This window comes from Nannobrachium achirus, assembly GCF_963921795.1.
Source record: "Nannobrachium achirus genome assembly, chromosome: 24".
NCBI classification, from domain to species: Eukaryota; Metazoa; Chordata; class Actinopteri; order Myctophiformes; family Myctophidae; genus Nannobrachium; species Nannobrachium achirus.
This window is the reverse complement of record NC_137831.1, coordinates 11,573,622-11,595,795: the sequence shown is the minus strand read 5'-3', so window position 1 is coordinate 11,595,795 and position 22,174 is coordinate 11,573,622. Positions and strand designations below refer to the sequence as shown.

The 22,174-nt window shown below is 42.6% G+C and overlaps 1 protein-coding gene across 1 annotated transcript in view; it reads right to left on the bottom strand.

Annotated features, from left to right (window-relative positions):
• Positions 1 to 22,174, bottom strand: part of LOC308280591 (gamma-aminobutyric acid receptor subunit gamma-3-like) — a gene marked incomplete at its 3' end in the record, with an annotated part of 227,853 nt that overhangs the window by 73,623 nt on the left and 132,056 nt on the right. Inside the window, exons 3-6 of the mRNA XM_080720921.1 lie at positions 20,467 to 20,558; positions 19,297 to 19,428; positions 15,335 to 15,417; positions 1,830 to 1,967 (exon numbers count right to left, since the gene is read on the bottom strand). Coding sequence (XP_080577047.1) covers positions 1,830 to 1,967; positions 15,335 to 15,417; positions 19,297 to 19,428; positions 20,467 to 20,558 — 445 coding nt within the window. The remainder of the gene's footprint in view (positions 1 to 1,829; positions 1,968 to 15,334; positions 15,418 to 19,296; positions 19,429 to 20,466; positions 20,559 to 22,174) is intronic.

The following is a 22,174-nucleotide window of genomic DNA, read 5'->3' as shown; positions in this document are numbered from 1 at the left end:
AATGGCGAGCAGCATTCAGTGGACAGACGGAGAAATTCAATGCCTTCTAGCACTTTGGGGGGATGCCTCAGTACATGAGAAATGTACAGGAACAATTAAGGCAATATGAAGACATATCTCACAGCATGGCAGAAATTTGGTTCACAAGGTCCTAACTGCAGGAAAATTGAAAAATGTAAAAACACAAAGAGAGAAAAGTCATGCCGCCTACGTTGTTACCACGGTAACCAAAGCAGATATTGTCGACGCAGGGCACTTTGGGTTCAAGTAGTTAAAATCAGTCTGAAAACACAGATCAGATCTGTGTCATTTGCAAATGCAGTGTGAACAGTCAGGCCAAAAGATCGGATTTGAGAACTAAAATCACATTCAGTCTAAATAAGTCTCTCTCGGGTGACTGAGACTTTCACCCTATCTGCCAGCCACCCGTCTGAGAAAACTCTTTTCGGCCTGCTTGTATCCGCGACCTTGTGCTTTCGGTCATGACCCACACTTCATGATCATAGGTCAACTCTTTTCTCATCAGTACGATTCAGCGACTGCAACGTATTCAATCAATCAATCAATCAAAGTCACCCGCAGGCCAAAATGTCAGCACATAAACTGTCTCATAATCCTAAGCATTTAGCCAACTCGCAATGATCCATAAGAATCTCCAACACTATTTCTAGGCAGTGGTCAGCCAGAGCAACCTTAGGCTTGTCTCCATGCAGACATAATGTGGTAAACTTTATAATCTTCACCAAAAAGAACAAAATTACTTTGGTGTAACTAAGAGATTTGCAGATGCACTGCAGATGCACTGATTGATATGACTGAGGAGATTAAAGGTCTTAAAGAATTTTCGAAAACACAGATCAATTGCAACGGGATTAAGCCCAATACAGCCAATGGTTATGGCTTATGGGACAAAACAACACACACACACACACACACACACACACACACACACACACACACACACACACACACACACACACACACACACACACACACACACACACACACACACACACACACACACACACACAGTACAGTGACAGGGGGGTCTTCAATAAAAATGCAGTAGATTGTGAGATTTCGGTTCGGGCTGTGGAACAGTCTACACATGTTATAGAGGACGTTTGGGACCCTGGACCTGGGCCCAATAGGCTTGTGCGATCCCACATTCATTCAAAAAGTCCCACTGACATTTATCTTTGGTGGGCATATCCATGGCACACAGACTCAGGCGTATCCCCCTTTTCACCCAGTGGTCAGTGGTATATATATGTTTTTTAAAGGTCAGGGTTTGTTTACCTGCGACAGTGTTGATTTTGTCGACTAAAACTATGACGAAAAATGTTTGTCGACTGCGTAAACTAACGAAAACTAAATAAAAACTAAGCTGTGATGACTAGAACTAAGACTAAATATATTGACAATTTCGTCAACAAAATAAAAACTAGACTAAAACGTTAGGGAGGGACTAGTGCTGAAGAGAGTCATTTTATGTTTGGTTGCTCTCAGGTGTTGCATGCTGAAAATAGCTGATCTACAAGCTCACAACACGTCACGCTGCGACGCGTTGTGAGCTTGTAGATCTGCTATTTTCAGCACGCAATCAAGTCTAAAATTAAGATGCCATCAAGGCCTGCCAAAATACATTTCAGTTGACTAAATCAACTGTAGATTCAGTCGCCTAAAATCTTATGATATTTAGTCGACTAAAATTAGACTAAAACTAAAACTTTTCAGGTGGCTAAATTATGACTAAAACTAAATGACATTTTATTCAAAAGACTATGACTAAAACTAAATCAAAATGTGCTGTCAAAAACAACACTGACCTGCGGTGGTTGGGAGGACGTCGGTGGTGTTCCGAAGCCCCATGAAGTCAAACTGGTACAGTCTCCAGTACTTCTTGTCCGACGTCTCCACGGAGTTGCGCTTCCACCTGTATATTATCTCGTCTCGTGGGTAGCCGTCTAGAGACAGACAGTGAGCGGAAAGAGAAAGAGAAGGGGAGGGGGGGGGGGGGGGGGGGGGGGGATTTAGTATTCCAGTGATCTGCAGTCTGTAGAGTGGCGGTGTAAAGTAACTAGGTACATTTACTCAGCTACTGTACAGTACTGTACGTAAGTACAATTTTGAGGAATTTGTACTTTTACTCGACTGCGTTTATTTGAAAAAACTTAAGTTACTAGTTACTTTGTAGATTTTGATTATTATTACAAAACATACATTAACCAATTTTGAAAATAGACTTTGATTGATTGATTGAAGTCTTTGTTAAAAGTTTGCATAGGGAAAGGTACAGTTTCGTCACAGTACAGTTCACTGGCACAAGGTAAACTAAAAGGAAAACTCAGGTAAGGCTTATTTCGACGATCTACACACTGCTATTTTAAAGAGATTTTAATAAATTTGAAAACTTTAAAGCTATACTATGGAAGTTGCTCAACTACTGGTCAGTAGCGGTATTGCTTTTTTCGGCCGTTTTTTCGCCCGGAGTCGCCGCGGACCACCAGAACGGGGCCGTGCGACCGCACGACCACCGTGACCGCCTCGCCGATACGAATCCGTAGAGCCGTCTCCCGTCATTTTTAGACCAGGATTGGGGGAGTAACAGGCAAGATTCCTTCACCAACGTAAACACTGTTGCTGACGGAAGCTACTTCCTGAAGAGACGGCAAGACGCGCTGTGATTGGCCGGTAGTGTATGATCCGCGCTGTGATTGGCCAACGTATATACAACGTATATGGATGATGCAGATGACATATTTACAGAAGGCTTTAGGGGCTGAAATTTGGAGTTGGAGTTCTAAAACTTTAGCGATTTAATAGTTAGGACAATTTTAAGATTAGTTTTATTGGAAAAGATACATAGCATGGCTTTAAATGGGACATTCTGCACATTCTTTTACTTTTGGTACTTTAAAGCTATACTGTGTAAGTTGCTCAACTAGTGGTCAGTAGCGTCCGCGTCTTTCGGCCGTTTTTCGCCGCGGACCGGGCCTCACACCCCCGCGTCACCCCCGTGTCTGCCTCCACCTCGCCGAGTGTTTCACCCGAGTATAGATAGAGACACATGGACGCCTACAAATATGGCCGCCCTATTGTGATAGCTAGCGACCCCACTTCAAGATGCGCTGTGATTGGCCGGCAGTGTATAACCCTCGCTGTGATTGGCCGGTAGTGTATGATGACGTCATTTTGCCGGGAAATCCCGCCCCTGTCACTGCTAGAAGAAAATATATAAAGAGAAGGCTTCAGAAGCTGAAAATAACGGAGTGGGTGTTCTAAAACTTTAGCGATTTAAGAGTTAGGACAATTTTAAGATTTGTTTTATAAAAAAAGTTACATGGTATAACTTTAAGTACATTTTGATACCAATACTTTTGTACTTTTACTTTTTCTAAATTTTGAATCCCAGACTTCTACTTGTAACAGAGTATGTCTACATTGCAGTATTGATACTAGAACGTTTCCAGTGGTCAGCAGTCTGTAGGGCCACAGAGGAACTCCCTGCGAACCTCGTCCCATCATTTTATGTGTCAGAATACTTGAAATACTTTCCCATAAGCACGGCCAAGCAGAGCTCGCCAGGGCTACGATTAGCTCGGCATGCTGCAAAGTGCTAGAGCAGGGGTTCCCAAACTTACCTAAACCTAACCCTTAATCCGAGGCACCCCTACATTATAATTTTCACTCCCAGCACCTTATATTTATTTTATATATTTTCGTCGCTGTCGGGTGGAAACCTTGTATGTCCAAAACCGTTCGTTTTGTATTTATCATCTATAAAATGTACTAAACTAGTAAAAACAGCAGATCTACAAGCACGCATCGCGAGGCGTTGTGTGCTTGTAGATCGGCTGTTTTCACTAGTTTTGTGCGACAGAGGTTTCTGCCTGACAATGATATTTTAGTGATTATGTTGTGAGGAAAGCGTTGAGATAATAGCCATTTTGTTGTGGAACAAAAAATAACTGTGTACTTCAAGTTTAAAATGATACTAAATATTTTTTCAAGTGTACAAATAAATTCCAAATATTATCAAATGTGCTAGAGGGTTATCACTCTTGTGCCTGTTCTGCAGTCACCGCAGGGCAGTGTACTTTTCAAACTTCTTTAGGTCTCAAGGGACACCGAAAGGCAAAGTCTTAGGGTGCGTTCTGAAATGCGCAGCCACCACAGGGCAGTGTACTTTTCAAACTTCTTTCGATCTCAAGGGACACCGAAAGGCAAGTCTTAGGGTGCATCCTGAAATGTGCAGCGGCTGTGTGCTCAGTTTAGTGAGTGCAGTGAGTGGTGACGTTGTACCACTCGGTGTGGCTTATTTACGAACGGCCAATGAAGGGGCAGCGGTGCGCTTTCTCAGTCAGAACTCTCGAGGAAAACCTTTCTGAAAAGCGGCAGTTGCGAACGTAACGTTGCTATTGAGGGGACTGCTCATAAGTCCGAAATCTCATTAGTCCTATATATCATTAGTCCGAATTTAGTTAGGGTTAGGTTTTGGGGTTAGGTGTAGTTTTACTGAGGTTAGGGATGGCACCGCTATTGAAAGGTAATTTAATTCACTACCTGCTGTTGGTTTAGGTTTACCTGTTGATGCATGTGTAACAATAAAGCCCAAAGGACCAATCAAGCCGCAAATCGGGCATTTTGCTATAATTTCCTATTTCATTGTTCACCGCAGAGAAGCGCTCGAGACACTGAACATCAACCAATCAAATTGAGGCACCACACTGCAAACCCCAACTTCTGAGAAGGGTCGGTCAGTGGACTCAGTGAGCACACCCGGGGCACAGCACATTCGATTTCCGAACGACAACGCACCAAGTGCACCAAATAAACAAACGACAAGTGCCCATTTTCGAACGCAGTGCAAATTATATATCGTCACTGTCGGGAAAAACAAACGGTTATCTTTGCAACAAGTTGAACACGATCAAGGAGATTGAATGATACTCGAGAAATAATAATGACCAAGCCAAACAGTCTAGCCTGTTTGGCTCTGTGGCAGAGAGCGCAGTTAATTATGTAAATGACGTCGTTAAGAGGATAGCCATCTCTAATCAAAGTGAGCCATCGCCGCAAGGCCTGGAGAAATGAGAGGCGCCAAAATACTGGCCATAATTCAAAGTCAGACTTTTTAAAAGCCCCCCAAAGCATGCTTATAAATCTGTGGCCGTGGAACTTTTATTTCCCCTGTCTATCCTAAGAGGAAGAGCAGACTGCTGTCTCCCTACACCTGTAAACAAAGGGTATATCATCACTGTCGGGCAGAAACCTCGTATCTCCAAGTTTCAAATTTGTAATTTTTTTCGCAAAGTAAAGCACTGCTTCACCACACAAGGCCATCGCACAAAAGTAGTGAAAACAGCTGATCTACAAGCACACAACGCCTCGCACCTCGGCTGTTTTCACTAGTTTAAATCATTTTGGACATACAAGGTTTCCACCCGACGACGACGATATAATAGCCTTAGAAATGTGTGTGTGTGTGTGTGTGTGTGTGTGCGCGCGCGCGTGCGTGCGTGTGTGCGTGCGTCATTATCTATCGAGGATGGCTGAGTGAAATTAAATCATTTGTTCTCCTTGACGTGCCACGTCAGTACGCTTCAGCGAGAACAGGCCATTAGTCAGTTTTGGATGGTACACAGAACGCAACTTGTTATCCTTTTCTCTGTTGCCATTAACACTTTGCCGTCCGAAATAGAATGGTGGTTGGTAGATTAGCCGTGAAATTTCTATTATTGTATTGTGATCTGAGACATAATATTATGTTTATAAACATGAGCCCGCCGCCCCTCCTTCTTGGACAGCGCCGTTGTTTTTTCTTTTCTTTTTTTTCCCAGGTCATTAGCTCACCGTGATTTTCTCGATCTCCGTTGGGATAGAGTGGTGGTTTTGGCCGAGCATCGATCTCCCCGTGCGTTTCGCGTGCGCGATCCGCGCGCATAACGATCCATGCATATAGTCCAGGAGTGACTGAACAGTCGATGTGTCCACTTTGGATAGCCTAGCACCTAGCACTCCAGCTCTGCTAGTGCTAACATCCAAACAACAAGTGGGTGGGAGGAAGGAAGGCTGAAGAAGGAAACGCCATGAGAGTCACTTCTGTTCATGTCAGACCAGCCATGAGCTATCAATGCACGAGTGGTGACTAGGGAAGGTTAGACGATCGCCGATTTTCGGATGAAAATCATTTATTTCGGTAAATACGGGAAAGTACGGGAAAAGACGATTGGCTGCCCCTCCCCCCCTAGGAAGTCCGATATAGTACGGTTTTAATATTAAGGGGCTCCCCGTGGCTTGGAAAGGGTTAATGAAGTCAGCTTTTTATTAGATCTTTATTGTTGGGCTATTATTGGGTTATTTTAGATTGGACAGACAGGAATCCAAGGACTTCACTCACCATTCACCCATAGATTCGATTTAAGGGGAGGGGGAAAGTCACCGGATGATATTTTGGGGGACTATTAATGATATGGTGTACTGTGTGTACATATGTCCCTGTGATGTCCTTAACAAGCTTATATTGTTATGTCTTATTAGATAACCCATTTGTTTCACAAACAAAATAAAAAAGAGATAATATATGCCCTCTATTACTGGAGGAACAGTTTGTACACATGATAGATGTGATGTGCATAGACATAGTTATAATGAGCACAAGGACGTATGACCACAGGGCTTTCTGTCAGAAAGCATAATTTGATTTGGTTGCGCCCATTTCCAGGAACCTATCGAATGGACACAAGGGCGACGTTAGCCTCAAGCGCTATCTGTCAGCCCTCCCCAACCAAACCTTAACCCTAATGATAACACCACCTGATCCATGTCTAATGTTAACACCACCTAACCATGTCTAGTTGTCAACACCACCTCAACCATGTCTAATGTTAACACCACCTAAACCATGGGTAGTTTTACCTCAACCATGTCTAATGTTAACACCACCTAAACCATGGGTATTTTTACCTCAACCATGTCTAATGTTAACACCACCTAAACCATGGGTAGTTTTACCTCAACCATGTCTAATGTTAACACCACCTAAACCATGTGTAGTTTTACCTCAACCATGTCTAATGTTAACACCACCTAAACCAAGTGTAGTTTTACCTCAACCATGTCTAATGTTAACACCACCTAAACCATGGGTAGTTTTGTTAACACCACCTCAACCATGTCTAATGTTTACACCACCTAAACCACATCTAATCTTAAGCCTACCTAAACCAATAGAGTCAGTAGGAGTCATGAGGAGTCAGTAGGAATGAGGAGGGGTCAAGAGGAGTTTCCAAACGAGCGATTGAGTGGCATAGGATCATAGGATGCATACCCTCTAGTCTGAACCTAATGATAGCCAGTGGTGGAAAGTACCCGGTAGCTAAGTACATGTACTTAAGTTCTAGGTACTTAAAGGAGGACTTTGCCACTTTTCAACCCATCTTCATATAATAGGTCCTCACTAATGTTCATAATAAAATAGCACAATTTGTTTCTACTCGGTCCAAGTCTCCTAGGAGAGCTGTGGGAAGTTCAGAAATCCATCGTCTTGTGACATCATCATGATGAGTACATTTTGAATTCTGGACCTTTACTTGTAAGGGTGCCCACACACCAAAATACCTAGAGTGGAATCCACCAATGCATTTCAATGAGAAAGGAGCGTTTTTTTTTTTTGCCAGTAGAGGATTTCTGCAAAAAAACGCTCCATTCTCATTGAAATGCATTGGCGGATTCCACTCTAGGTATTTTGGTGTGAGGGCACCCTAACAATGTGAGTACTTTTTCCACCAAAGACCAAAACCATGCCTGGCATTAACTAAAAACTATTTGTAAAATATTATTCAGGAATGGACTGAGCATATTATGTGAGGGTACTGTAGCGTAATGGCGTGGCTCCAAGTCTCTGAATACACAGACGTCTAGTTCAATTTCCACGCATCCCTGTATTAAACCACGAGTGTCTTTGAAAGCTAACATCCAGAACAACGCTCATAGCACACCTCAACATTGTGCCACGAAACCTTCGCACACTTGTCAGGCTTCTAATATACTAGTGCTTTGAAGTGTTCTTCTGTATGCAAACATTCAAAAACGTCCTCCGTTGAAGATTTAAGAGAGGATCTTAGACCAGAACATGGGTCAAGCACTCTAGCAAGCAGTCATGGAAGATGGCGGGATATACAGTATTATAACAAGGCGTCTCCTCCGTGCAGTGGTGTAAAGTAACTAAGTACCGTTGTTTCCTGTTGAGATTGGCACATTTCAAACAGGTTTTTTCATCTCACTCACGTTACTTTGTCTGCTGACCTCACTCAGCAACGACATAAACAGAAAATAAACAAAAATTAAAATAAAACAATTCACAGGAGGCAAGCAGTGACCACCGCATGATGTGCACTGCAATGTAGTTTCAAATGCACTACATTGCACTTTGCGCTTTTTTAGAGTGAAAAATTAAGAAGACACAAGTGACATGTGTGATCTGGGCAGCGTGCCCCAGGAAATGTGCAAATCTCAACAGGAAACAACGGTACATGTACTTATAAGTACTGTACTGTACTGTACTTAAGTAGAATTTTCTTTGCTTGAGTATGTCCACATTTCCAATACTTGTACTTCTACTCCACTACATCTCAGATCCAAATATTGTACTTTTACTCCACTAAATTTATTTGAAAACTTTAGTTACTAGTTACTTTGCAGATTTAGATTGCCATTACAAAACACACATTAACTACTTCAGCCCTAATCGCGACATATTGTGAGCTTGTAGATCGTTATTTTCAAAAGATGTTTGTACATTTGAAAACTTGAAATGGGACGTACTTTTACTTTTGGTACTTTAACCCATTTAGACCTGAGGCCGATTCTGAAAACGCCTTCTAAAACCTAACCTAAGGTTTCTGAAAACCTTCAATTTCTTATTCCAAAAATGTAAAATAAATTATGTTGCTATATGTATAGCAAATGCTGATGTGACACAGACGTAGCAGCTGGCCTTAAGGGTAATACAACGTATAGGTAGCAGCAGGTCTAAATGGGTTAAGTCATTTTGACGCAAATACTTTTGTACTTTTACTCAAGTAAGTTTTGAATTCCAGACTTCTACTTGTAACGGTCAAGTATTTCTACATTGCAGTTGATACTTTTACCTAAGTAAAACATATAAGTACTTCTTCCACCACTGCCTCGTCTGTGTACAGAGACGGAGGACTGGAAGACACTGCTCTGCCGTACATTCACACATTCTCAGGTTTCAATGAGGTGTTAAGGCATGTCCATACACTCTCCGAAACCAAACTTTTCGTCAGAAAGGTCCCGGTTCAACTATACAAATTGACGTCACTCGCAACTTCTGAAAAGCATTACTCCAAATTAAGAGTTCAGAAAGCTGCACGTCGGAAAGTCGGAAGTCGGAACTCTCCGACGAAAAGTACGGTTTCGGAGAGAGTATGGACAGGCCTTCACCGTGGCCGGCAAGGAGAGCTCCTGTACAGCTCACCTCATGCTGGCACACATTAACACTTGAATGAAACACACCCACACAATTAACGTTATTATCTCCAGCTGAGTGAGTTCACCCATCAAAATGGTTGCAGCGAAGAGGGCCCTATAGTGCTTAATTTGTAATTTATTATGTGCCGGAGCTCATGAATCTGATTTGCAAACAGGCACGGACTAACCATTAGACTAACCTGTGCTTAAGCGCCAGGGCCCGCCGCCTGGAAGGCCCTGTGTAAATCAAATTAAAAATAAATATTTTTTCGCATCGTTATTTCTATGAAGACGTCTATGAAGACGTCTAATGGTGAGTCACAGTGAGCGTTATGCACACACTCTCTCTCTCTCTCTCATTATGGTTCATGCTCTCTCTCCCCCTCTCTCCCCTTTCTCTCTCTGGCCAAGTGCGCTGCTATGCTGCGGTGTGCAGAGAGAGGCGATACGATACGATACGAATCGATGAATGTGAGAGAGCGCACTTTCTCCCAAACAGGGAGCCTAAGGACAAGCCTATTATTGTTTATTAGTACTGCCCCGCGCGCGCATGTACTCCTCCCGCGGGGGTGGGGGTGCGGTCGGTCGGGTCGGGCAGCGGCGGCGGGGGGGCCCTTTGATTTGGAGAAGCGCCAGGGCCCAGAAATTCTTAAATCGTCACTGCTTGCGAACGTAATTTGGTTTCATTTCATCCACTGCACTTTTCCATTGCAGGAAGGGACATTGAGGGGGAAATGTGGAAGTTGATAAACAGCCTAAAATAATAAAGTATGTACGGCCATTTGGCTATTTTCAAAATATTTGCACACATTTGAAATGACACATTCTGCACATTGAGTACTTTAACTTTTCGTACTTTAAGTACATTTGATACCAATACTTGTGGATGGGCTACTTACGATGAATGTTTGCATATATTTCACCTAGTATGACATGCCCAGAACAGGAAGGCAAGGGTTCATGTAGAAACGGTATGTTTACTAAAAACCCAATAAGAGAAGGGTGGCATTGATTGATCCTGACTATATACTGTATTAACATTTTGCAGAAGATACAGATACAATAACCCTAAAAGGCAAAATACCCTGAGGGCTTGTTTCCATTGTGGTCCTGTGTATTCAGTTCATCAAGACATACGGCACGGTATAAAGACGTGCAATACAATACAATTAACTGTACCAATATATCGTCGTCGTCGGGTGAAAACCTTGTATGTCCAAAACCGTTCGTTTTGTATTTATAATTTAAAAAATGACCTAAACTAGTGAAAATAGCAGATCTACAAGCACACAACGCCTCGCACCGCTACAAGGTTGCGATACAAGGTTGCAGCCCGACAGTGACGATATACTAGGAGCCACAAAAGTGTATTTACACAAATACATTGGGGGTAATTTCCTTCAGCAAGCTAGAAGACTTGTCTAGGGCCAGCTGCAAATTGTGGACATGTGCTCTTTCATGGCGGTTTTGAAGGCAAAAATAGTTACATTCATTCTGATCCCCATGTCTGTACCCAATCTGGGGGGAAAAGAGATCAGAGGAGCTCCCTCTGGTGTTCTGCCGTGGGCGTCACACGTTTTATTTTTATTTTTTAATGAAGTACATGGGCGTATCAGAAGCCCAGGGGGAACAGGGGGGCTGCTGGGTGACAGACCAGTTCATTATCGGATGTCACATTGATGTACAATCTGACTTGGGAGGCGACAATAAGGCTCCTCTCCTCTCCTCTCCAGTGATGGAAAAAGTACCGGTACTCGTTATGCAGAATGACCAATTTCAAGTATGGTATTCAAATGTATACAAATCTTTTGAAAATGGCAGATCTACAAGCTCACAATGTGTCGCATCGTGACTGCTATTTTCAAATGGCCGAAATGTATATAGGGCTGAAGTTGTTAATGTATATTTTGTAACAATAATAAAAATCTACAAAGTAACTGGTAACTCAAGTGTTAAAATAAATGTAGTACAATAGTTGGATCCGAGATGTAGTGGAGTAGAAATGAAAGTATTGGCATTTGGAAACATTCAAGTAAAGTACAGATCTCAAGTACAGTACATAAGTAAAGGTACTTAGTTACTTTACATCACTGCTCTTCTCTTCTCTTCTCTTCTCTTCTCTTCTCTTCTCTTCTCTTCTCTTCTCTTCTCTTCTCTTCTCCATCTCACGAGCCATCTGTCGGGGCGTATGCGATGTGTCTCCAGGAAACACGCATTTCCCAAGCACTAGACCCGAAAGACACTTCTTCTGGCTGATCACTTAGTTAGCTAGCTCACTAGCTCCTGCCTCCGATCCATTTATAGCAATCGGATATTTGATCAAGAATGATGAGTCATTCTCGACGGGGACGTCAGACAGGGTACAATAATGTGGTACGATTCCATCACCTGTTTTATCATGCAATGGTTTCAAACTCATGCAGGGTCAGATGTACTTACCCATGCATGTTCGATAATAGCACAATTTAACAACTTACAGGTAACAAATAACTACTTAACCATATGAACCCTGGCAACCTTATTTGGGGTGATTTGTTTTATTTGCCGCCGCAGCACCTTTTTACATGGTTACCATGATGACCAGTTAACACGTACCTGGACGTGATAACAGGGCCGTGGCGCTGCACTGCGTTACTTCTTATCACGTTCCTGGATATTTTTGGTGTCCCAAGTGTTAAAAAAACCTAAGTCAGGCTTTAGAAGGTGTCAGATGGGTGGGCTGCAAAAACTTTCAAGATGTTCAAGTTGGCCCTGATCCAAGAAAGGGCTTTAGAAAATACACGCCATACGTGAGGAGAGTGACAGTTGTCAACCACCTTTCTTTTTCTCGATCCGTTCAAGGTATTTTTGTGCGCCGTTGTTGCCAATGTGAGAAATCAAATTGTGCTTGCAGTTCATAAGAAAGGACATTATATTTAAGGTGACCCTTTCACAAAGGAAGCTGTAACATAATGGGAACCAATTTGTTGCCGACAGCTCTTTCTATACCCTACTTCGAAAGGGCATTAAATGTACGCTTAGAACTTCTGAATGGGTGCTGAACTCGATGTACCATCCCCTGTACGACATAACACGGTATCTACCCCAGTTTGAATTTAACTCAGTCCCGTAATGGTCCATTTATTTCCCTTTGTATACTCTGAGTCAAATTAAACCTGAGGATCTTAAATATTAGATCTGTCACGTGACCCATATGATATGGCAGATCTCCCGTTGAGACAGCATGATGAAAAAGTGCGCCCCCTGGACATGATTCTTGGACATGACGCCCGGGGGCTTTACCCCTAAGCAATGACAGAATCAGGTCCTGTGTTTAGGGTCTTTGGTATGGTTTTTCAGGATTCAAATAAAAAAGGTGGCAAAAGTAGCAGATCGACAAGCTCGAAATGTGCCGCTTTGCGCCGGGAGAGTGTTTTCTGCTGGTGTTTCAGTCCGATTGTATCAAAGGGTGCGTTCGGAAATGCGCACCGGGTGTGTGCTCAGTGTAGTGAGTGCCTAAACCCAACCCTAATCCTAACCTCAGTAAAACTATGCCTAAACCCAACCCTAACCCTAACCTCAGTAAAAGTATGCCTAAAACTAACCCTAATCCTAACCTCAGTAAAACTATGCCTAAACCCAACCCTAACCCTAACCTCAGTAAAACTATGCCTAAAACTAACCCTAACCCTAACCAGACCCAGTGCGCATTTCCGAACGCACCCTTTGATACACTCGGACTGAAACACCAGCAGAAAACACTCTCCCGCTTTGCGCCCCCACTCCGAGCTTGCGGATCTGCTACTTTTGATGCTTTTGTGTGACGGCGAAATATGATCAAGGGTGTTGATTTATGAAAAGAGGGACAAAGGAGGCTTTCGATATCCAGAGGTGGAAAAAGAACTCTTTTACTTTTACGTAAAGTAGTATCAATACTGCAATGTAAATAGAAGTCCGGAATTTTTCATATCGTTGTAGTGGAGTAAAAATATAATATTTTCCTCTGAAATGTAGTGGAGTAGAAGTAAAAATACTGAAAATTGGAAATACTCCAGTAAAGTCAAAGTACCTCAAAATTGTACTTAACTCATTTACTGTCTTTTAAACATCGACTGAAGGGGTAATTAACTGCCACGTCCTTACCGTTTAACATGGGGACGTGCGTGCAGTGCACATCACGCACCATCTGTGCATGGATCATGTTCCATGCGTGTGTAGAGCCGATCCCAGCTTCTACCACTTTTTCGAGTCACGTGCTCAAATACTGGATTCTGATTGGCTAAATTCCGGAGGTTATGAGAGGACAACTGCCGCAAAGTTGTGTGAGGAGATCAATGCGCCTCAGTGTACATCCGGGGACTTCAGGAGGTAGTCGGAACACCTTTCCCCCAACCAACAAATGAAGGTCGCAGCGGTCCTATGTTTACTAACGTGCGTACTATCGTCGCCGATTTATTTGGATCCAATGCAATCCGCCAACTTTAAAGCCCCTTTTCTCTGAACCTATGCCTTTCTGGAAGCGAACAGCCTCTATTTACGGCCGGAACGGTGCTTTTAACTGACGTTAGCTTAGCTGTAAGCTAGACGCATGGATTAGTATGGAGTTGGCGCCATCTGTTGGTGAGTAGAAGATGTTGTTGGTGGAACTATCTGCTGTCTCGCGGAAGTTTTATAGGCAATAATGATTGTAACTTAAGATCCTTGCAAGTTACAACTATGTGTTTTCTTTCATGTATAAGGGAAAAAGTGGTAGAAAAGCTATTTACCACTCGGGGTCGGACATTATGCTCTGATAATGTCCTGTGTTAGGGTGTTATCGGACTCGGCTTCGCCTCGTCCGATAACACCCTAACACAGGACATTATCAGAGCATAATGTCCTCTCACTCGGGGTAAATTGCTTACTTTTAAATACAAAGATCCGCTTGAAAAAAAGACCTTTCCATCGCTGAGCTCCGTCTCCTACTGTTTACACGGAAGCTAACGGTAGTTGCGCAATAGTCCCGCCCCAGACCGGATACGGAAACTGATCCGACCGGATACGGAAGTGACCGACCGGTCGGGCGATAAGACACCGATTACCGATAAAATAGCGATTTTACTTTTTAATGTTTTAAAACAAATTAATCTCTCGGGATTATCGGGACCGGCGGAGAGGAACATAGGGACTTTATCAGGACTATCGGGAGGGGCAGTAAATGAGTTAAGTACGATACTTAAAGGGGGCCTGTCACCTAAAGGGTTACTTGTCACTTTAAGAATCATCTTAAAAAACAAGTTAATATTTTTATGATGTCATTGTGGGCATGCACAATTATAAGCCAATCAAATTAATTGTCTGTATAGCCTGACTGTATGACTACTTACTGTACTGGTGGTCAGCTGTTGTTGGGGGGCGAGGGGCAGATTACACTGTGACATGAGTTTCAGACCGTTTTCAGAGAAGCTCATGTCAGCCCCTCAACCCCTTTAGGTGACAGTACCCCTTTAAGTAACCCTACTTAGTTACTTTACACCACTGGTTGGATATGTGAGGTCAGTAGTTTGCACTCATATGCTGCAATGTCCAGCTGTGCACCGACTGAGATGGAACAACTAAAGAACATTCTGTCATTGTTGCATCAATGCATCCATACCGTACCTCCAACCTTTGTCATTTTCTTTGATCCCTGAGATACTTTTTTAGCATGAGCACAGCTGTGTGTGTGTTGTGTGACTGTGTGTGTGTGTGTGTGTGTGTGTGTGTGTGTGTGTGTGTGTGTGTGTGTGTGTGTGTGTGTGTGTGTGTGTGTGTGTGTGTGTACTGTATGTGTGTGAGAGCGTGTACTGTATGTGTGTGCGCGTGTGCCAGAACTCACAGCTGGAGAAGACAAGGGGGCAGGAGTGTTCATCCATTGGGAAATTATGGAGCTGCAGCTGGCATTCTGCATTGATGGTCATCCTAGAAGGACAGAGAACAAGAGAGAGAGAGAGAGAGAGAGAGAGAGAGAGAGAGAGAGAGAGAGAGAGAGAGAGATGTGAAGACAATGATAAAAAGCAATCTCAGACACGTTCAGAGGAGTCCCCAGAGTGCCAGAGGCCTTGTCCCGGCGCTCTTTGGATAGAGAGGAAAAAAAATCTTTTTTTCTCTATTCGTTTCACATATAATACTGTCCTGTACATTCTCGCTGTTGGGTGGACAGTGGCATCAGTTCAGCAAAAGCTAAGGTATGGCAACATGACTGGTGTCTTCATGTTGCCATACCTGTGAGCTTGTAGATCTGCTATTTTCAAACATTTTGTACTTTTACTTTTGTACATAAGTACATTTTGATGCCAACACTTTCATACTTTTATTCAAGTGCATTTTGTATTCTGGACTTTTACTTGTAATAGAGTATTTCTATATTGCACTATTGATACTTTTTCAATATCTAATAAGAGCCCATTTGGTAAACCACTCTCCATCATTTAGGTGGGGACCACCCAGAACACCTTCAAGGACCACTGGTGGTCCCCGGACCACTGGTTGAGAACCACTGCAGTAGATCACTCGGATCTGTGTGAGCTTTGTGTGGGAGTGTTTTCAACTCTTCACCCTCATGCATAATTTTGAAACGTCCGTCTCATAGCACATGACACCCCTTGATTGATTGATTGATTGATTGATTGATTGTTTGTTTGATTGATTGATTGATTGATTGATTGATTGATTGGTTGATTGGTTGATTGATTGATCGATTGAAAACTTTATTAGCAGTTCGCAGAAAAAGAAAAAAAAGGAACAGTAAATTATACAGTTCGATACAAGGTCTGCCAAAAGGATTTAAACCCAAGAATGCCCTAATGGCTTGTCCAGACCCCCCGGCGCCTCAGAATCCGACATTCGGACGTTCCTTTTCTGTCAATCTCCCTTGTGTAAACGACGCCGTCGTATGGCGACTTCACCCGGCGCAGCTGTTCCTATTTTTAGATCCATTGAGTCCATGTTTCCTGACCCAGAAGTTAATACAGTCCACACAGAAAGACATCAGGACGCCGCTGTGATTAAACACCGCTGTCAGCATGCGTCAACAAAGCAACTAAGCCATCTGTCCCCGAGCGCGCCTTCCGTCTTCCCTTACTCAGTGGTGGAAAAAAGAATCAATACTGCAATACAGAAACACTCTGTAAAAGTCCAGAATTCAAAATGCACTTGAATAAAAGTATGACAGCGATGGCATCAAAATGTAGGCTACTTATGTACAAAAGTAAAAGTACAAAATGTTTGAAAATAGCATATCTACAAGCTCACAATGCGCTGTGATGCGACGCGCTGTGAGCTTGTAGATCGGCTATTTTCAAATAGCCACGGTATAAGATAGGGCTAAAGTGGTTTATGTATGTTTTATAATATTATAATGTATATATATATGCAAAGTAAGTAGTAACTCAAGTTTTCAAATAAATGTAGTGGAGTAAAAGTACAATATTTGGATCCGAGATGTAGTGAAGTAGAAGTAAAAGTATTGGAAATTGGAAATACTCAAGTACAAATACTTCAAAATTGTACTTAACCCTCTAAGGCCCACGGTTGTAATATTACAACGTTTGTATTTTATCCAAAAAAAGGTTTAAATCATTTTATTTTAGCTCCCCCTACCACCTAAACACCACCATTGGATTCTATTGTTTAGTATTACAATGCCATTGGCCACAATATTTGCATATAAATACCCCCCACAGGGGCTGACATTCACACCCGCCACACCCGCTGAAATTCCAGAGTTTTGACGAACAACATCTCACTTTTTCATGGAAGCTATACCTCACAAAAACGTAAGTAAAATGCCTGTACTATTTGTTTTGGTGATCATTAGAATGTCTAGAACATGTACATATGTTATTATTGTGAAAAATATCCCCCATATGTAAATTAGAGCATGATTTATGATTTTTGATTTATGGCTATAAAATCTTACAAAAACATTTTTTTGAAAAAAACATTACATTTTCCTCTTAATAGGACTCCTACAACACCATCAGATTTTTTTCAATTTTTTATTTCAAGTATTTCTTAATGCGGGCCTTAGAGAACTTGAGTAAATTAACTTAGTTTCTTTACACCACAAATTTGATAGCCTCGTAAACCAGACTCCTCCTGCCTTCTTCAAACAGAAGATGAGAGGAGTCAGTTTACTAGGTTACATATTTCTTGCCTGACTGCAAGCGTCAGACTCTTCACACACTACGTTTCACTTCGTTTTGGGAAAGAGTCTGATCCTTCGAGGAGACATTCTACTTCTGGGGGGGCGGGCTAAAGCCTATTGACGTCACACACACACACACACACACACACACACACACACACACACACACACACACACACACACACACACACACACACACACACACACACACACACACACACACACACACACACACACACACACACACACACACACACACACACACACACACACACACACAGAGCCCCCGACGGCGACGTGGCGTGACATTGCAAAAATACGTTATTTCTTATAACATATTATATGATTGCATGTTTACATTAGTGCAAAATGGTATTAAAACGTAATGAAACGGCGCTATTGTATAGTTTATTAAAAGAATTCGAGTCGAGTCTGACAGTTTTCACGGACCAATCAGAGTCCACTAGCGACTCACGTGGGCAGAAGAGCACCAATCAGAGTCCACTAGGAACTCTCACGTGGGCAGAAGAGCTCTGAAGGGAGGGGGCTGGGGGGGGCTGGGACCGGACCAGCCTACCACGTGCCCCAAGTCTACAGCCCTGATTGGCCCATTCAATTCGCCCGCTCTTCGGGCGAGGCGAAATAAAATAATTAATCTCCGGGGTCAGTCCACACTACACACCACCCACCAACAGGGGGTGGTAATGTGCGGACTGATTTATCAGGCTAACATATTTCAACTTTTCTTTTTTTTGCATAAATGAATGTGCTACATCATCATACAACAGTGTCACACAAAAAGTAGTGGAAACAGCCTCTGTGGCGCCTCACTATTTTAACCCATTAAGACCGGGAACGCATCTGTGTCACGTAACCACCATTATTTCTTTATACTTTGGCTGTTCAAAAACAGCAGATATATTTTGCCCCTGGATTGAGAACCACTGCTCCAGCAGATCAGTGGTTTTCAACTCTTTTCACATCGAGGTCAATCATTTTTTGGCATTCGAGCCACCGACCATAGGAGAGACAACAGGCAGATGCTGATCAAAATAAATAAAAAATCTTCCACATTTTCTAATTGTGTAGACTTCTTGTAAACTAGCTGCAGATGTTTAACAATAGTTTTACTCTTGAGAGTTTAAGAGTTAAATATCTAATAAGGCCCATTTGGTAAACCACTCTCCATCATTTAGGTGCATGGGGACCACCCGGAACATCTTCAAGGACCACTGGTGGTCCCCGGACCACTGGTTGAGAACCACTGCAGTAGATCACTGGGGTCTGTGTGAGCTTTGTGTGGGAGTGTTTTCAACTCTGCACCCTCATGCATAATTCTCTCTGTCTCCGCCATTAAAGCCTCTCCACAATCCATAACGCACTTATGTTTGCAGCAATGTCAAGAAACATTATTCTCCCCTTGATTTATTGTCAGTCAGCACACTTACAAAGGGCCGTATTAATTATGGCCTCTTCATCCTATTGATTGTTTTTGTTGAGTACTCCTTAAGCATACTTTAATTAAGCAATGAGAGCCGGGGCAGAGTGCCAATAACCACCATGTGAAAAGCATATTTCCTGGGCCTGAAAAACTTAAGTCACGCATTACGCACACAGACGCGTGGGCGCACACAACCTTTTTTTTTTCTTACCTCAGAGTGTAGAGGATCTTCCCATTGTTCCAGATCCTGAGCAGCTGATTGGGTGTTGTTATCCAATGAGTGTCTGCGTTCTTGGAGTTTCTGAAGATGGTGTCAGGAACCCAAATCAGTCCCACCATGTTGCTATGTTTACCAGAGAGAGAGAGAGAGAGAGAGTTAAGGCCTTATCATAGTACGGTCTGGGGTGATATGCTATCACCGCGGTGTAGTCTTTTAAAGTCAGAAACTACAACATCACGTCATTCGCCACGGTGAAGAGCCATCACCGCGAACCCCGACATCTCTCTTCTGTTTTTACCTTCAGACATCTCCCCATCACCCCGTTCACTGATTGGTCGATCTTGACCAATCAGTGTGCCCCCTGGTTTCAGAGGCACAGAGGCGCGGTGATAGGACTTCACCGTGAGTCTGTGACTATGATGGCCTCCACTTGTTATCACATTTTTAGGTGATAGCTTATCACCTAAAAGTTGAGGTGATAGCTCTTCACCTCGGACTATAAAGCCTAGAGACAGACAGACAGACAGACAGACAGACAGACAGACAGACAGACAGACAGACAGACAGACAGACAGGATACATATTAGGGCATTCACCAAATATTCGAATATTCAAATATCAAAATCACTATTCGACGTTGTTCACCAACGTCGAATATTCACTTTTTTAATTTTTTTTATTATTGTTTTCTCTTCCAAAAAAGATATAGTTTATAAAGATTGGCTAGATAGGAAGTCATAATAATGAGTTGTCAATGCCCCTGGTGGATGAATTTGTTAATGCTCTATACCAGGGGTTGTCAAATCTTTTTTAGGCCGTGACCCCCACCCTGACAAGCACTTGGAATTGTAGGTATTACATTTAATGTGACACGTTTCCGCAGATAAATATTGTGAAAATAGATCTACATGACCACAAGAGCATGTAGATCGGCTATTTTGACAATGTTCGCCACTTGCTTACTTAATATTTGACAGTTTGGCCAGTGCTGTCGAATATTTGACTATTCTAATACTTTGAGGTTGAATAATTAAAATACTAAAAAATCACTATTCGTGAATGCCCTAATACATATGACATCCATAACAAACGTTCTATTCAGTATTACCGAAGTCAATCCAACTACTGCGGTTTGCATTTGAGAACACACACATCCCCCACCTGTTGAGGGTCAGAATGCGCATGCTGCTGCTGTTGTACCGCAGACGCGTGTCCACCCACGTCTGGGCGAAGATGATGTCGATCTGGTACTCCTGAGAGAGAGAGAGAGAGAGAGAGAGAGAGAGAGAGAGAGAGAGAGAGAGAGAGAGAAAGAGGAGACAGATGTTTATTTGAATAGAGAAAAAACAAGACTGCGTCAATTCAAAGAACGCGATGACAGTGATGTGATGAAGAACTTGCACATTGTCCATTGTCTGTTTGACAAATCGTACATTTTAGCTTTCTTTGGGTTTACTTTCAGCAAATTACTTAATCTCCATTAGGGGCACTTTTTACAGAAGGGCAGGGTCTTAAAGGACAACTTTGTTTTTTAAAAGGTTTATATTTTAGATTGTAATTAGAGAAAAGAAAAAGTGAGTGTTGAAATGTTTTCATTTGCTTCGTTCTATTGTTTTATCGCGTTTGCCGTGCTAAAATGTGGGGCATGCGTACGCATGGGGGCATGCGTACAAGTGGCTAAATATGTCTTTTTAGACACAATAAGCCAGCAGTTTCTTTATTGATATTTACAGTAACACTTCTAGCCCCCATAAGTCACATCCAACCATGAAAGGTTGCGTTGCATCTTGGGAATGGGCTTATTCTGTGTAAAATGACATATTTAGCCACGTGTACGCATGCCCCCAAACACTGAAAATCTCTAAAACAATAGAAAGAAGTAAAAAACTAAAGTTGTCTTTTAAGCCTCCTTTGATGTATATGTGTGCGCGTGCCTGCACACTACACTCCAGAGTGGCATCAAAAAGGGGAGCAAGTAGTGGTGGCGTCATTACGCCTGCCAGAAATCAAGTGCTCTCGAATCCCCAGAAAGGCATCGACTGCCTCCTTTCGCTTCCCTCTGAGTCTTGTTTGGTGGATAAGCCTACAAGACAAGGCACTGAGGCAGGCTGCCCATTATTCACGGCTATTATACGCGAACAATGAAGCGCGAGGTCTGATACATCCGGCTGAAATTAACTACCCGTGCCCGTGCCTGCGTAATTCCCCATGGGGATCCTGACGGGAGAGTCGGGAACACGATTCAGCGAGTCCGTTTATTCAAGACTATTGACGCGAGCAATGACGCCAGGGGACGCAAGGTGAGATGATCTAGCTTGATACGCCATGCACATATTCCCTACAGTTGGAGAACAAGATCCCAAGACCAAAGTCATAAACACAGCTTGGCAAGTTAATTGTTTTTTAGGGCCTTCTCTGGTCCGCTTCTTCGCAATTTATTTCATTTTGCACCGGACCGATCAACACCAAATTCCTCATGCATGCTGACAGTAGACCGAGGAAGTTATTGTTTTCTTTTCTTTCTTTTTTTCGTTTATCCTGCTCATGGTAATGCAACAAAGAACTATAGAAATAGTCTGTCAGTTACAATTACCTAACCAATGCATATACAATATAATATGAGAAAGAATAACTGAAAGCCAGACACAATAATTCACTTTCAACTAAGGAAGCCCATTATTCATTACAACTTCACCTCGGACAGTGTTGTATATCGGACCAGTTACCCATTTATATATGGAGACCCCTGGTACCCATATATGGAGATCCATGTACTGTATATGGTACATTCCTTTTATGCCCATACATGGAGATCCCTGTCTGAACCAGACACACAGATATGGGCTGTCTTCCACCATATATGGGCATT